Genomic DNA, 17,120 nt, shown 5'->3' on the forward strand with positions numbered 1-17,120 from the left:
GGAATTGATCTAATCCAGATAGTAGCAGTTGAAGTGCAAGTCAAAGAGCAAAGGAGGAAAATTGATGAAAAGGTGCAACAAATTTTTGGTTCTACAGCTTCTAAATCACAATCTGTGAAGCATAGCACAAAGGTGGAATCAATCATTTTGGAGCTCAAGCCAGTTAGGAGAAATAAGGTTGGAGAAAATTCTTCCAAGAATATGAAACCTATGGTTCTCAAGCCCAACAACAGATCCAATAAGGACTCTACAAAGAATCCTCTAAGCCTTGCTCAGATGAAAGAAGTGGATTTTCCTCTTCCAAAGCCTGATGAAGACAAGGTTTTGGGTGGAAGTATCATAAAGCACAAAGAGACCATGGATGTGGTTGAAAGGATGAACATGGCTATTATCTTTAGAGAGGGAAAGAGCATTTGTGTGATGCAAGGACATCCCAAATTCTCAATAGCCAAGAGGGAAGAAGCCAGAAGGTTGAAGGAAGAAGCCAAAAAGCTAAAGGCTGACAAAAGAGCATAAGCAAAGCTTGAAAAATAACTAAAGTCAAGTCAAGCTGAAGAAAAGAAAGAAATTGAAGACAAGAGTGAAGATGTAGGTATGGGGGACATGTTTAATGATGATATGGGAGAAAGAAGTAAGGAAAGAGAGGAATGGCAGAAAGGGAACAGAAAGAAGGCCAATGCAAAAAGAAAGATGGTAGATGAGACTGAAGAAACCCAATCAAAATCCAAACCACTACCTTCTATTCCTGAACCCATTGTGCCTGACCCCTTCATAAACATCCATGGTGAAACAATCACTCCTAAGGAGGAACCAATTGATTGGGACACCATCAAATTGCCCACCTTCTTAACCACTTCTCCGCCCTCAAAGAAACAGAAAAGGAAAATCAAATCAACACCTCCTCTAACCTCAATCAAATTCACTCAGAAGCCTAAGCCTAAGCCACAAGCCTCTAAGGATGATTATGTTCACATTTGTGACATAAAGGAATTCTCAGACATTGAACTCTATCTGGATGAGCTGGAGGAAGTAAGGGGAATAGATGCCTACAGACAGCTACCAGAAAGACTAGTGTTCAAATACAAAGGAAGTGGGGAAAGAAATTGGCCTCTCTACAGGATTCTGAATGAAGGCTACTCTACCTTGGTTAGAGTCTACTCAGCCATAAAAAGGGATTCTGGCTTTACCAGGACTGCCAAGACTGAGATTCTCAACAAGATTGCCAACATAAGGAAGATTTGGTGGGAGCCCAATGCCTTGCCTAGAACATTACTCATTCAAGAAAGAGGAATTACAGTTCACAAATCACCACATTGGTTGATGGAGTTCAGAGACAACAAAGGAGTCAGAAGATTTTTCAGACTTGAAGATCAGCTCAAGATTTCCAGTAATGAAACTCTCAAGGATATGCAATCTAAGTTGGACATCAAAGAAGAAGATGAAGCTGAGTTCTACAGACAACTTCAACTTCAAATAGAGGAGAATGAAAGGAGGCTAGGAAAGAAAACAAGGGATCAAAGGAAAAGAAATTAATTTGCTCAGGCTAAAGGAGCACCCTTGGAAATAATGTAATTCTTCAATTCCATCTCAGTATACACATTTTTGCAGCACTTTTGAATTTCTGCTTTATTACAGTTAATATGTTTGTCAAGTGTTTTGTTATCATCAAGCTAAACCCAAATTTATGCCTACAGTTCTAGTAGACATAAATAGGGGGAGATTGTTAGGAATATGTGTATTAGTTTGATGATAAGTTAAACAAAACACTTAAGTAGAAATCTAGTGTTTGTAGCCTCAACTGATAAGACCATCTTGGCTATCCGTTGAAGGAGTAGCTTTACTTAGCAATAAGTTTGGTATTGTAGCACATTTCATTCTCTGGATTCAAGTTGTAATTTTTAGATGTTGTAGGAAATTATCAGTCATGTTGACTACTAGTGGATATGCAAATAGGAGGGCTAATTATAAATATTTCATGCCTTGTAATTTTGTATAAGTGAAGAAGTATCAACTGATATTGAAGACCTTCAACGGATAAGAAACAAAGCTTCAACGGATGTCTCTAAAGCTTCAACGGATAATATCCATCAACGGATAAGTGCTTCAACGGATAAGACTTCAACTGCTAATGCATCAACGGATAAAGCTTCAGCGGATAAAGCCTCAACGGATAAGGCATCAACGGATGAAAGCTTCAACGGATGCTTAGTTCAATAGCGTTTGATAGTGACAATTCATAAGCTGACAGAGGCACATAGGTTGACAGATACAAACTGGAATGTGGCAGCCTCTAGGAGGAATCAAGAAAATGCAGCATTTCCATTCTGGTGCAAATAAGGGAGTATTCAAAGATCAACAGCTAAACCCAAATTGCATTGGATAGAGAAATGAAGAAGAAACATGTGAAGAGCCTTTTTAATTGTATTTTACAGTTTTGTCTTCACTTGTAAACTTGGTGATATATAAACCAAGTAGCAGCTAGTAATTAGATGTGAATTTTCAAGAGCTGTATAGAAAAATCCAGAGAAAAAATTATCTAGTTTGTACTAGGAAGCAGCTGTAATTTAATTCTTTGAATCACAGATTTTCTGAAATAACACATCTCTGGTGGAACAACAAATCCACCAGAAAAGTTTTTAAGTTCTTTGTGTTCTTTACATTTGTGTTTGAATATATATCTGTCTGTATCAGCTTCAAGCGATTCACACACATTTGCTCACTAAAACACTTAGCCTTAGAAACTGCTCAAAACTTGAAAAAGTTTTGAGATTTACATTCAACCCCCCTTCTGTAAATCTCATTGTTAGTCCACTGGGAATAACATTTCTTATCAATGGCATTCTTTGGAATCAACTCTAAATTCATCATATTCTTTAGAGCACCAAAATTTAAATGACCAAGTCGTAAGTGCCACAAATCAAATGATTCAATACAATTAACAGAAGATGCAACACTCCCATTAATAAAATCACCCAAAATAGGTTCAATATTTATTAAAAACAATCCATCAGAATAGTAACCCTTGCCAAAAAAAATGTAAGTATGAGTAATAACTACTTTATTACACTTCAAAGAAAGTTCAAAGCCATTCTTAACTAAACAACTTCCACTTATTATATTTCTACAAATGGAGGGAACACGATGCACTCGAATGAGAGATAGAATCCGCCCATAAGCAAACTTCAGGTCCACGTTTCCTATTCCAAGCACTTGTGCAACACTAACATTCCCCCATCGTCACCGTCACTCCACGACTCTGTTGATAAGATACAAATAAACTAATATCATCACAAATATGCACATTAGCTCCAGTATCAATCAACCACTCATGTGACAGATAAATGGAAAGTAGTATAGGGTTGTAAGTAACATACCCGTCATCGATTCCATAGGAAACAACCTCACCAACGATCATGTTAGCTACAGGCCCACTCGTGGTTCCAAGTCCAAGCACAGTATTTGCTTGAGCTACCACTCCGGCTTTCTTAGCTTTCTTATTAGGACAGTCCTTGCTCCAATGACCAACGTGTCCACAAGACCAATATGGTTTATTTGCCTTTGGTTTTTTAGCATTGTTCTTGTCAGGTTTAGTGTTAGCCATCTTAGTGACTACCTTTCTTTCCCGTCCTACAGTCACTACATTCACTTTTGAGCTCCCATGTTCAGCAGTCCTCACATGTCCTTGTTTGGACTTGTGCTGCTCCTGCACAGAGATGTCCCATATCAAGTTAGTCCAAGTGATCTCTCCTTTCTGTCTTTTCAGGGAGAGAGAAAACTCTTCCCAAGACTTAGGGAGCTTTTCAATCACAGACATAACTCTAAACTTTTCAGGCAAGACCATTCCGGACTTACCCAAAACATGAACCAACATTTCAAACTCATGAACCTGTTCAGTCATGGATTTTCCATCCACCAATTTGAAGTCAAGAAACCTAGCCATAAAATACTTTTCAAGTCCTTGAGGATCAGTATTATGGGTTTGGTCCAGATTATCCCATAAGACCTTAGCAGTATAGGCATGTGATGAATAAACATCGAACAAGGTGTTCGCCAAGGATGCCAAAATGGCTAACCTAGCCACCCCATCCTTTTCAGTCCATAAAGCATAAGCCTTAACAGATTCAGCCTTCTCTTGATCCAACACAGGAGGATCATATTGCACCACTGGCCATAGACCCTTAACCGTTAACCAGAGCTTCATCTTTTTCTGCCAACGAGAAAAAGAAGCTCCACCATTGAATTTACCAAGCATACCCGATAAATCAATTGGCCGTGGAAAACGATAAGCGGTCCAATCAATGGTAGCAGTACCACCCGAATCATAACCAGTCTCAACAATTTTAGTAACATCAATAGTTTCATTAACCATCTTGCTAATTATAATATAACACAGATAATCTCTTCAACATTGTTGGGTATAATTAATACTACGCGGAATAATGAGGCAATTATATATATATCACAAATTAACAAGAACAGACAATTAAACCAAATAACGAAATAAAAACACGAAGGCAAACAAGAAGATAAATCAGTAACTAAATTAGCAAAAAGAGGATAGAACACTTAGCTCTAACAGAAGCTTTAACAAATCTGAAAGAACAAATAACAGCTGAGTTGCCTAGCCTTTGAGAAGTCTAGACTGTTCATGAAGAGATTATTGCCCCACTTACGCTTTGTTGAGTTGCATCAATATCGCTTCCAGGATAAAACAGCATAGAGTACTTCGTCCATAGATATGTAGCACTCAATATTGACCCGTACCTCAGTTCGCCCAGAAAACCTATGCTATAATCTGTATATTTTGGAGGAGAGAAAGAGATAAAGATAACAGCTAGGGTTTCACAATTATGTGATTGTAGTAAATCTCTTTCCAAACGTTTAGTTCTGTATATAATACAAAACCAAAATGTAACTGAAGATATTACATTAATTAACATAAATATCCTGACTTAAATAATATTTAATTGAATATTATCAAAATCAGAAACATAACAGTCAGGACAGCCCATCAGTATTTACACTCAGCAAATCCTGATATAGGCGCGTCAGGATTTACCAGCCTTAGCAAATCCTGATCTAATCAGGCATCAAGATCTAACAACCTCAACAAATCCTGATGCATCCAGGCGTCAGGATCTGACAGCCTCAGCAAATTCTGATGCAGCCAGGCATCATGATCTATCAGCTTAAGCAAATCCTGATCATTAATTACAACAAATCAGAGTTTATAATTTTGATAAGCAGTTACTGATATTCCCTGTTAATACAGATTCAATATTCATACTAAAACAATATAATAAGTCTGTAAATATTTTAATTAAACAAACAGTAAAATTCCTTGCCCAGGTCACCTCGCGTACGCGAGATGCCGAGATGTCGACATTTGCCCAAATCGCCCTTCGACCCGGCCCGGCCCGACCCGAGTCATGTCGTGGTGAGGCGAGACGGCAGCGACGCGTGTGTGTGTCCGTGCGCGAGGCACACAATAACATTATGCACACCCACATGCCTTAGTAGTTGGTATACTACTCTTGCACATGGTACTATATAAAGCACTACACCCCACTTTATTTAATCAATGTGGGACAAAACCCACAACCCATTTCAAGCTACTAACTTCACCTTAATTTCTATATGGATTACACTAAGAAAATGACTTAGATCCAAACATGAGAGTTTAAGTCCTCATTACAAGGAACAACCTCCAACAATTATTTTTAGGAAATTACATCAAAAACGTGTGTAAGACATGGCTCAAAGTTTCCATTTTCTAACACAGAAAATTACACACTTAAACAAAAAAATAGGCCCAGGGTTAGGTCATCATTAAACTTAAGGTAGCCAAATTGTTGGTAATAGGGGTGTTCACTGTTCACCAAACTGACCAAACCGAACCAACTCGACTCACTTTTTGTCCGACTAAACTGGGAAGTAAACACTCGATATTTTATTTTTTTAAAAATATTTTAAACCGACTTAAATGGGTTGAATATGGGTTTTACGTTTTTTCGACCAACCCAACCCAACCCGATCTAAACTATGAATTTTGTTAAATAATTTAAATATATATAATTATATTATATATAATTATACATTATACAATATATCATATTTTCATTAATAAATTTATGCTTATACTTTGTATTTATGCCTTTGAATTACAACACAATTTACAGTATTAAATTTATAATGTTAGTCAAAATAAAATATTAGCATTAAATTGTAGGTATAATAGTTTTACTTGAATTTTCAATGAGGGATGTTGTATGATGTTAAACTCTTTTAATAAAATTATTTAACTCGTTCAAACCGACACAAATCAACATAAACCGATGTATAATGGATAGAGTTGGGTTACAAATTTATTTTTCAAGAATTGGGATAAAAATTTCAAAATGATTTAATTGGATCGGGTTGCAAAAATGCATGTAACCCAGCCAACCCGACACATGAATACCCCTAGTCGGTAATAGACACTTTTACAATCTCACCTGCAATTCGACAGTCTCTATCAGGTGGTGAGTGACCAACTGCCTCATAGTTTAAATAAATTCTAATAGTCTACTTTACATTGTCTTTGCATAGTGTGATCGCTGATTGTTTATGTTGCGTTATAATTTTTATCAATAAAACTCACCTTGACACATAGCACGATGAAAGCCTAATAGCAAACAGAAATGTTAAAGTATTTGGAATTGTCCCAATAATTGTTCTCAAATAAAGAAGTATAAAGTCCATAATTATTATAAAGAGATGTTCTTATATGGATACGTCAACATATTAAAACTTAATAAATTTCATGCCAAGTCATTAAAAAAATGGCAGGTATGGTAGATCTAATACAACTCATTCACAAAATATCAATGTTTAAATGGAGAAACGAACCGAACCAAACCAAACCAAACTATATATATATATTATATATTATATAATATTTCCCGTATATATTGTATTAATATTATAGTGGATTGTATTACGTTATATTATATCATATTATATTACATTTTATCATTTCGATTATAATAGTTTTAAAAATTATTGTAACATATTATGTTATTTTAATATTTTTTACACAGTAGTCGAACTGGAGATGAGCTACACCAGGAGAATATTTTCTTACTACAAAAAAATATTTTTCAAAATAAATAACTTAGAATAAAATAAATTGAAGAAAACAAATAAAATTTGAACACGATAAAAGTTTGGTTTTTGATTAAAACTATCAATCAATAATACTATCAATGGCTAATCACGGAAACTCATAAAAAATATTATAAATAACTTATTCGTTGATAACCTACCAGATCAATAGCTATCATTTAGGTTAACTAGCTATTGATATTACAGAAATAACTTATACGAATTATATTATGTGTTTTGGTTATCATAAAAAATAAACTTGATTCCCAACACCTCGTTTAAGCCATCAAAATAAGAAGAATTTAACAGAAATGAATATTTATAGGACTTAGCATCTCCCAAACATAATTTGTCATCGTACTTCTTCCTTGTCATTTCCCCCCAATTGAAGTAAGATAAAGCAAGTAACTTATAAAGGGAAAGAAATTATAGAAAATGTTAACATCATTATATAGGAAATTGAAAACAAACATGTCGCTTTTTACGATCTTTTCCGGATCAAAAGTTTAGCATATGGCCTACTCTAGTTGTTGATTTTGAACCGAACTGATCCGTGATCCTTGATCCTAAAGGATTCAGTTATGGATCGTCCTGTTGAAAATCTGGTCCCGATCGATCCGAATCTAAATCTAAATAAAATTAGAGAATATGAATATATGTCGATCCAATCTGAACTCGATCTATTGAAAGGCCTAGGTGCATATAAACTTTTAAGTTACAATAACGGTGATTGACAAATGAGCCAACAACATTGACTCTAACTTCCAACATCCATACTATTCGCTCATATATAGATTCCATTGAGTCTAACCCCTTTATCAACACTGTAAAGTACGGGATCACGTATGGCTAGACCGAGTAAAAATTGAAATGTAATAATAACCATCGAATTCAAATGTAAAATAATGTTAGGTCTCAAACCAGGGACAACCCTTAACGCATCAGAATAACACACATGAAAAAAACTTATTATGTAGAACTCAAAACCGAGTTCCACCACCACAAGTTATAAACTATAACACAAGCAATCGTAAAAGTAAAATGAAGAACATCAAAAAGAAGATATCTTGTAAATAAAATTAAAGGGCCTTTTTTTCTTTTGTATATTGATACGTATATATTTTATGTATATAATATAATACACGACATGAAAAAACATAACTAATTCACTACTGTTTACATATCATAATAACCATGGGCCTAGTTTAATACTTGATTAACCCAAAAACACCTTTTGGACCTAAAATACCTGGTCCAAGTCGCCGCATCACGGGGAGCCAAATCCACACTTTGGTACAAAACCCCCCGCCCGTACCACCTTATTGACCTCCAAACCTGATCTCCACATTTCAGAACTTTAGATACTTGAGTTAGGAAGATGTTGTCCAAAATTTAGGACGATCAGAGCGTTGGAGCTCCGAGAAACGCAAAAATAAAACAGCTAATTCAACCAGAAAAATGTCTACGAATTTTTCACATTAGCACCATAAACTAGCCCAACCTTTACCTTCACAATTCTCCGCCTCGTACATCATTTGATAGACCTCAAATTATGGACGAACACTAAGAAAATTATGAACACCTTGATATGTAAACCCCAATCGGCTGCACCATTGTTACCAGAGTTGCCTACGTACTCTTGGTGTCGATTGAGAAATTTGTCGATCCCTTGCGGTGGTGCAAGATGTAAACAGATTAATCGCGGGGAAGACCTTGGAATTTGTGGTTTTTGGTTTGAGGGGAGGATTGTTGGGTGGTGTAAACCCAAGTACCACATCGATGAGAATAAAGATAATTATCTTGTATATAGAGCAACCAATTAACTCCATTAATATGAGGCCATTTGAGATATGCATAATAAAAACCCATACGGGTTTATCCAAAGCAGACAACACCATACTATTGCGGAGTTATGAATTGATCACGACCCAACAAGTGTTATCAAAGTTTTAGGTTATAACGGTCCATAACAATCTCAAGTGGGCTCTCAAAATGAACTTAGGAAGAGGCTGGTGGGTTATCCCAGTATTTTCTGAAGGGGGAGGCAAGTGGACCTTCCAGTATGGGCCTAAAGGGAGCCATAAAGCCAGAAGAAATCAAACATGGGTTATGGGGGAGCCATATCACACAATCAGGTGGCATATTCGGCAAGTGTCGAGCCCGATGTGTGAAGGGGGAAATTGTTGGAAGTTATCTTACATCATTTGTGGGAGAAACAGATGATAGTATATAAGCAGCCATATAACTCCATTATTATGAGGCCTTTTGGGATGTACCCAAAAATAAATCCGTGCGGTCCTGGTCCAAAGCAGACAATATCATACTGATGCGGATTTAAGGCTTGCTCGTGGTCCAACAAGTGGTATCAGATCCAAAGATTCGGAGTTGGACCTTGTGGGGGTAACGGGCTGCGGTATTTCTATGTTGGAGGTTCCCCTTGGTGGCAATTGGGAAATCTGTTGGTTCCCTGCGGTGGTGCAAGTGTAGTCAGATTAATTGCGGCGATTGGGAAAGCTTCTGGTCCCTTGTGGTGATGCAAGATGTAGACAAATTAATCGCGGGCAAGACCGTATAATTTGTGGTTCTTGGTTTGAGAGGGAGGATTGTTGGTTGGTGTCAGCCCAAGTACCACATCGGTGATAATACATATAATACTCTTGTATATAGAGCAACCAATTAACTCTATTAGTATGAGGCCTTTTGGGATATGTTCAATACAAATCCGTGTGGGCTCGGTCCAAAGCGGACAATATCATAATATTGTGAAGTTATGGCTTGCTCGCGACCCAACAAATAATAATTATTAGCGTTTATAAAATATGATTACTAATAATCAACAAAATGAAACCAAAGCAAAGGTAAAATCGAAAAACTAAACTACTTTTTTTTGGTATAGTTTCGAATTACAAGTGACCCCGACATTAACAAAATTTAGGTATTTGGAGTATATTAGACATTATATATAAATAAATGAATAAAATTTAGAAATGATAAGCTTCTGTATTTACTTCTTAATTTTTTTTTAAAAAAATTAAAACAAAAATCAATAACTTGAAGGGAACTCAGTCATAACAATTCACCGACTAACTATGCAAATTAATAAGCTAGCCCGCAAGGGTTGGCCCGGTTGGTTAAAGAGGGGATAACTATCCTCTTAGTTACATGTTTGAATCCCCACGGGACGAGAATTTATAATTATGCCTCCTGAGTCGGAGCCCGTCGCTTAATTGCGGTTTACCTTGGTTCACGTGATTTGCAGGCTATTGCGTGAGCCCATAGGGTTTACCCAGTGCGCACCCGAAGGATAGCGGCTGCGGGTTAACTACGATAAAAAAATAAATAAAAATTAACAAGCTAAATAATTAGCCGTTTTGTTCTCAGATCGCTTAACATATTGATCGCTTAACATATTGGGCATAAATATTCTTGAAACTGAAAATAAATTTGATGGTCACTCGAGTAATTTAGCCTACACCCACTTTCGACTTTCGATGTAATCCTGAACACGGTAGCATCACAATTAACCTTCTCATAATTAAACGTATTCGTAATCTAATGTTCAAATATTTTAGTTTGAGAGCTCAATACTTTTACCTTTAAATTTTGGTGATTTTGTCAAAATAAAAGTGAGAATTAAATTGAATTCAAAAGTAACTTGAAATCCTTCCTTAAGATTTTATGTGTAACACTTTCCGGAAACAAGTCGAACCGAGACATTTTAGATAAATCGGCTAAAAATAATTTCCCGACATTCTTTATTAACATGACTTCAGATCGAAATATCAAACCATGATATATTATACATTAGGTTGGTTTTTTCAGATATACTTAGGCTAACGGCTAAAGGCACAAAATCCGAGGATTTTCACTTTAACAAGTCAAAACTGATCAATTCATTTAAAAGCATGTCATAACTAAATGTTTATCTCTCAAATAATTTCAATATATTTATTGAATATTTTTATTTAATTTAAAGTGCCAAAAGGCATGCCCAAAGATAAAAAAATTGGGTAAATTATCTAACTCGTTACTAAAGTCGGATTAATGTATCAAGTTGGTAACTGAACTGAAAACGATTTCAATATATTATGTCAACTTTCCTCAACGTTTTAATATTAATTAATCGATAAATTAATAATTTATTAATTTATCGATATATAACTTATACAAATATATAATGACAAATATATAATTTTGATGTAAGATAGATATAGTGATCATCACATGCCTCTTGTTTGACAACTAACTAGCCGAGGGCAATAGATGTCGAAAATGTTATTGGTTATCTCGACAAAAATGAAGTAATAATATAATTGTTTGATAATGAACAACTAATTAATAGTATCATGGGAAATGAGAAAGAACATTAAGAAGAAGATTATATGATTGAGTTCAAACCGGTCTCGGATGTACTTAGAGTATATCATTAAAGTGTCAAGATAATAACAAATCAATTTCAAAAATAAGTAAGAAATCTTATCTAAAGAGTACCTCTTAGAATAAATATATAATTTTGATGTAAGATAGAATTATTAATTAATATATTATCTGGTACTTATATATTTTAATAAAAACTATTATCAATATATAATTTTAATGTAAGATAAAATTATTAATTAATATATTATCCGATACTTATATATTTTAATTTAACTTATTATCTTATAAATTTAGGAAATTATTAATTTATATTAAAGGGTTCGAGTCGGTATTAAAAAAATTACTCCCTCCGTCCCTTTCGATTGCTTACATTTTTAATAGAGTGTCCGACACGCATTTAAGGTGCATATAAAATATAGTTCTATAATTTTTTTTTATAATTTTGATTTTCTGAATAAAAATTAAAACATTCAACTTTTATTCAGAAAAAGAAAATTGTAAAAATAATCTATATAACTATACTTTTTATACACCTTGTGCCGTCTTAAATAATTAGAAGGGACCGAGAGAGTATTAATTAATCAATCTAATTATTTATAAAGTATTAATTTATCCAGGTTTAACCGTAAATGCTTGTTTATTAACGACGTCGTACAGGACGATCTAAAATTCACTCGATTGTTGAAATTCAGTAGATACAGTAGCTTAGGTGGTGAAGATAATAAGCTAGCAAGCAATTGACATCAATTGAATATACAATCTGAAATGGCAGGTAGATTAAGCCACGTCGCTTCTCGTATCATGGCAGCAAACGGCGTCGTTTCACGTTCAACCCCCTCATCTCTTCGTCTCCGATCCGGCATGGGTCTCCCCGTCGGCAAACACATCGTCCCCGATAAACCCGTAATCTCCTCTCTCTCTCTCTCTCTCTCTCTCTCTCTCTCTCTCTCTCTCTCTCTCTCTCTCTTTCTCTCTCTCTCTCCTCTCTAATAATGTATATTTTGTTTAATTAATATGATCTAATTAAAAAAATGAAATTGGGCATTTTTGAAACCCTAATTAGAAATATTTTGTTTATAGCTTTCGATGAATGATGAGCTGACTTGGGACAATGGAACTGCATTTCCTGAGCCTTGTATTGATCGAATTGCCGATACTGTTGGCAAGGTGAACTTTTGTTTATTTTCATTTTTATGTGGTTCGATATCGGGATTAAAGATTTGATTTTATTTTGGTTTTTGTGATGTTGATTTCGAGTGGTGTTGTGTTTTTAGTATGAAGCGTTGGCTTGGTTATGTGGAGGTTTGAGTTTTTTTGCATCACTTGGACTTATGGCTGTTTTGAATGATAAGGCATCGAAGATACCTTATGTAAGTCGTCGTACGGTTCTTTTAACAAGTGTGTTGTGTTTATGTCTTTACTTTTATGAATGCCAAGTACATTTGTGAATTTCGTTGATATACCGTTTTTTTTAGAGTTAAAGTTGTCTTATTTCGTAGTCTGTTTAAGTGCATTTAGGAGAGAATTTGTTTAATGTCTAAATATCATGGATGCTTAATGTAATTATAGGAACAGAAGTGATGGCGTTGTGTTCAGAAATGAATTCAGAGATTCCTGTATTTTTAAAATGAATTCAGAACTGTATGGGTTTAATTATAACATTTAAATTTGAAAATGTTAAATATCTGTAGTTCTTTCTCAGGTCACTTTTGGATAGCAACCTCACGTATTACGACAAAAAACAGGAGAAACAAGTACAAATGCAATCAGTATTTTATGGCCATTATTAGAGCCAAATATTTTTGCTTCTCTATAGTTAACAAATACTCTAGATGCACCAATAATGCAGAGCAATGTAATGCTTTTTCTGCTAGATGGTAGAATTATTTTTTCCGACGGGGGTCTGCTAGTCTTAAGGGGAACAGTTGGTCGAGACTTGGAAATTACCAAATCTACCTTTAAGAGGGCATCTTGTTAGCTATGTCTATGAATATTCTCTAGAGAGCAAGTTTTGTGTTAAATCAGATTGTAGGAAGCAAGTTTTGTTTTAAATAAGATTTCAGGGAGCATATTTGGCAGGATGCATGAGATATGATACTACTGTAATCTATACCAACATGGTTCTTGCAATGCAAAATTTGAGTCATTTGATTCCTTTAATTTTGTAGCATCCATATGATGTTGAGCCCGTTTGGGCAAGTTTAAAATTTTTGCTTATGACTTATAGTTGCTTAAAGTGAAAAGTTAAAAGTCAAAATTTTCTGTTTGGGTAATTTTATAATTTTGTAAAACTTATAAGTTATTAAAAAAAAATGAAAATAAATTATATAAGTTGTGCACACAGATGATAATATTAACTTTTGTCCAATAAAATTACCAAAAAAAGTAAGTTAGTTGAAAAAAGTACCTATTATCTACCTCTGGCTTAAAGCTATTTTTTTTAACTTTGAGTCACTGACTTATTACACAAATAAACATTTTGTTAACTTTTTATAATGTCCAAGCCCATGGACCCAACAACTTACCACAGGTCAGTCCAAAAGAGCTAGCGACTTTGGTATACATTAGTTGTAAACTTGTCCATATAAAGGACTCGGATACTCTCATTCTTATCGATGGGGGATGCTACCGAAGTCAAATCACTTTAAGCTAGGCCTAGGGCTTAAATCCCCATCCAAATAGGCTCGTTGATTGATACCAAAAAATTGGTCTAGAAGGTTGCTTGACTCAAGTGGCTGACTCTTCTCAAATTGGCTGCTTGAAAGGGTTGAAGAAATTTTAGAGAATTTGAACAGAATCCCATTCTTGTTCCCAAATTACGTCTGATGTGTTCTTATTATCCAAATCAGATGCTTGTGCCACAATTGTGCCTTCGTTGAACCTTTTTCTCTTAATGTTATAGTGTTATTCTTTTAAGGATTATTCTCCTACCGATTTTGTCAGGCTTTCAGGATAAGCAACTAATATATGTTCCGTATTAAAGTCATGTCTATCTTGATAAAAATGTTCATCACATCTCCGCTCTTGACTTTTAAACTGATAAAATGTTCATCACATCTCTACTCTTGACTTTTAAACTAATAAGTGACAAATCAGTTTTTTGGACTTGCTTGCCAAAGGTCTCACTTGTTTGGTTTGAAGCTTAGAAGTGATGTTACACTTATAAGCTTCTACAAACATTTCCCTAGTTACTAGTACTTTTTGGATGACGTACTTTGCTACGTTAATGAGCAGAATAGATTCTAGGTATGTAAACTGGTTGTTCACTAAATTTGCTCCGTATAAAATCTGTCCGGGATGACGAAGCCCCTGTTTTTTAGGAACTTGTCCCTATAATTACAATTAGTGATTGTTCATAAGAAGCCAAGCAAGTAACTTAACAGGATGAGCTTTAGGTGTAAGAGTAATAGAATATTTTACATATGCATTTATAAAATTGTGTTATTAGTCACTGCCTGTGGGATTTTCTTTGCAAAAAAGGCGTTATTGGCTTTGCCAAGACCGCGGTGAACTTAGATCTTGGGCCCTTGGCACTTGTTTCCGGGTTAGAAGCTGAGTCCCAATTTGATTAGTATCTTTCATATTTACTTGGCTGATGCAGGGCAGGTTTGGGAAAATGAAATAAGTACCTATCCATGCACAAAATCAGTCAAATTACAAATGAATTTCTAAGATTTTACACTAATCAATAATTGCATAAGATTTAAAATGATTTATATAAGATTCTAAAACTTAAAGTTTAAGTTAAATCTGAAATTAAACTAAAACCATTTCTACTTTCTAATAGTATAACTAACGTAATTCGATAATTAAACGATTATTTAATCTTTATATAATTGTAATAAATGTTAACAAGTGATGCGCCCTCTTCATTTTGTGTGGTACGGGTACCACAGATCTGCTAGTAATTGTATAGTTTGTGGAATGGTAACAGAGTGTTATGCTGATCATAGATTGGAGAAACATGCGTATATTTCTTTTTGTTTGTATATATTTATTTACTTTAATCTTTTCTTGTGTAACTAAAGACTTGCAATCATCGCTAAATTTACTTAAAGTTTCATATGTCTATATTCTATAGAGATCAAAGTCAGATTTGGATAAACTGGTTTGTACGCTTGTGTTGTTACATTCCTTTATTTTTTTTTAAATTGTTTTTATTGACCTTTTTAAGTTTTTGGAGCCAGAGGTTACGTGGCACTGTACGAAACATATGACCTTATTCTAAGTTTTTGAAACATATTCTCACTGTATATATATTTAAATCACTCAAGTATCTGTATTTGCTTTGAAGAGAAGGTAAGAAGGTTCTGGCTGCTAGAAAATGAGAAGGGTAGTAGGGTGTATGGGAAGAGGAAATGGATATTATTCACGCCTGCACAAGAAACTGGCTGTGCTTGTTTTATTTTCTGAATTGATACTTTACTGCCCTGATACTACATCATGTTTATTGATTTTAATTTCTTATGTTTTATTCAACTTTCTTGAGCTTGAATTGATGAAACTTTTTCCTTCTGTTTTAAGCAGACACCCAAGGTTTACCCATATGATAATCTTAGAGTGGAGCTTGGTGGAGAACCATAGGGCATCTTTCTACAACTGAAAGCGGCAAAAGTTCTTAAATGTGTGCGCTCTTGTTTGCATCCTAGTGTTATATTTGTTATAAAATAATGTCTCTCTCTCAAATTAACATCCAACAAATTAGCTTGATCAGAAGTGCTTTAAGCTTTGTCATGTCCTTTCACTGAATTAGCTTTGATTATAAATGCTTCCTGCAATGTTTTGTATTTTGCGAAGGTGTAAAATTTCATCTTTCTTATTATGACAATTGAGGACTGTACGATTGGATTCTCTTAATAATATGCATGCCTCACTCATGAATCAAACACTTGGTATTGATAAAAGCATTCAGATGTTACATAAGTTGAGATGAATTTATGAGTGTCTTCGAGTTGTTTATAAATTGTGAGGTCATAGGTGAGATATGGCTATAGGAAAGACTACTACTGGAGGAGTTTGTAAGAAACATAACAATGGTTCTAAAGTGGCCAAGTCATTGGTGTGATATGGCTAGAAAGACTACCTCTTTTAAAGAGTTTGTAATAAAACTTGACCATAGTTCTGCATTTTATGTTTATAAATGATGAAGCACGGATGTGATCTCCATGTTTAGGGGAAATGAACACTGAGTTTAAATGGAAAGTTACAAGTGTCTTGGTTAAATAATATAGTTAACTGTATTACCTGTTTTGTCTATTGCAATATATGTTGTCTAGTCTTTACTGTCCCCCAGCACCTTCCCTAAACAGTTGATTTGTATTGAACAATTTGTCTAATTCTGGATTTCATGAATAACAGGCAATGTTTAGCGACAAAGTGAAATTGGGTTATAGGTGTTGGTATTGAATTGTTTGGTTTTGGTGATTGTAGGCATCAATCTAAGTACTTCATGTTTTCTATTCGTTTATAAATTTATATCCAAAGATAGTTACAAGAGAATCCAGTTATGTAGACAGAGAGTGCATCTGCGGATGTAGAAAGGAAAAGTGGGGGTTTGTCAAAGATTGAATAGGCGGGGGATTTAGATAATTGACAAG

The 17,120-nt window shown here is 34.7% G+C and overlaps 1 protein-coding gene across 1 annotated transcript; it reads left to right on the forward strand.

Annotated features, from left to right (window-relative positions):
- The first annotated feature begins 12,183 nt into the window (after nucleotides 1–12,183).
- LOC141678930 (NADH dehydrogenase [ubiquinone] 1 beta subcomplex subunit 8, mitochondrial) lies at nucleotides 12,184–16,409 on the forward strand. The gene is made up of 4 exons (XM_074485374.1): nucleotides 12,184–12,426; nucleotides 12,604–12,690; nucleotides 12,798–12,893; nucleotides 16,051–16,409. Exons 1-4 carry the CDS (start codon nucleotides 12,289–12,291, stop codon nucleotides 16,105–16,107), a joined length of 378 nt encoding a protein of 125 aa, XP_074341475.1. The 5' UTR covers nucleotides 12,184–12,288; the 3' UTR covers nucleotides 16,108–16,409.
- The last annotated feature ends 711 nt before the right edge of the window (nucleotides 16,410–17,120 follow it).

Source organism: Apium graveolens, chromosome 8, assembly GCF_009905375.1.
Source record: "Apium graveolens cultivar Ventura chromosome 8, ASM990537v1, whole genome shotgun sequence".
Taxonomy (NCBI): Eukaryota; Viridiplantae; Streptophyta; class Magnoliopsida; order Apiales; family Apiaceae; genus Apium; species Apium graveolens.

Excerpts from the sequence above, each read along its gene's own strand:
- LOC141678930 (XM_074485374.1), top strand. The coding sequence starts at position 12,289 with ATGGCAGGTAGATTAAGCCACGTCGCTTCTCGTATCATGGCAGCAAAC. Across the intron at positions 12,427-12,603 it reads ACATCGTCCCCGATAAACCC|CTTTCGATGAATGATGAGCT; the intron begins GTAATCTCCTCT and ends TTTTGTTTATAG. Across the intron at positions 12,894-16,050 it reads AGGCATCGAAGATACCTTAT|ACACCCAAGGTTTACCCATA; the intron begins GTAAGTCGTCGT and ends TGTTTTAAGCAG.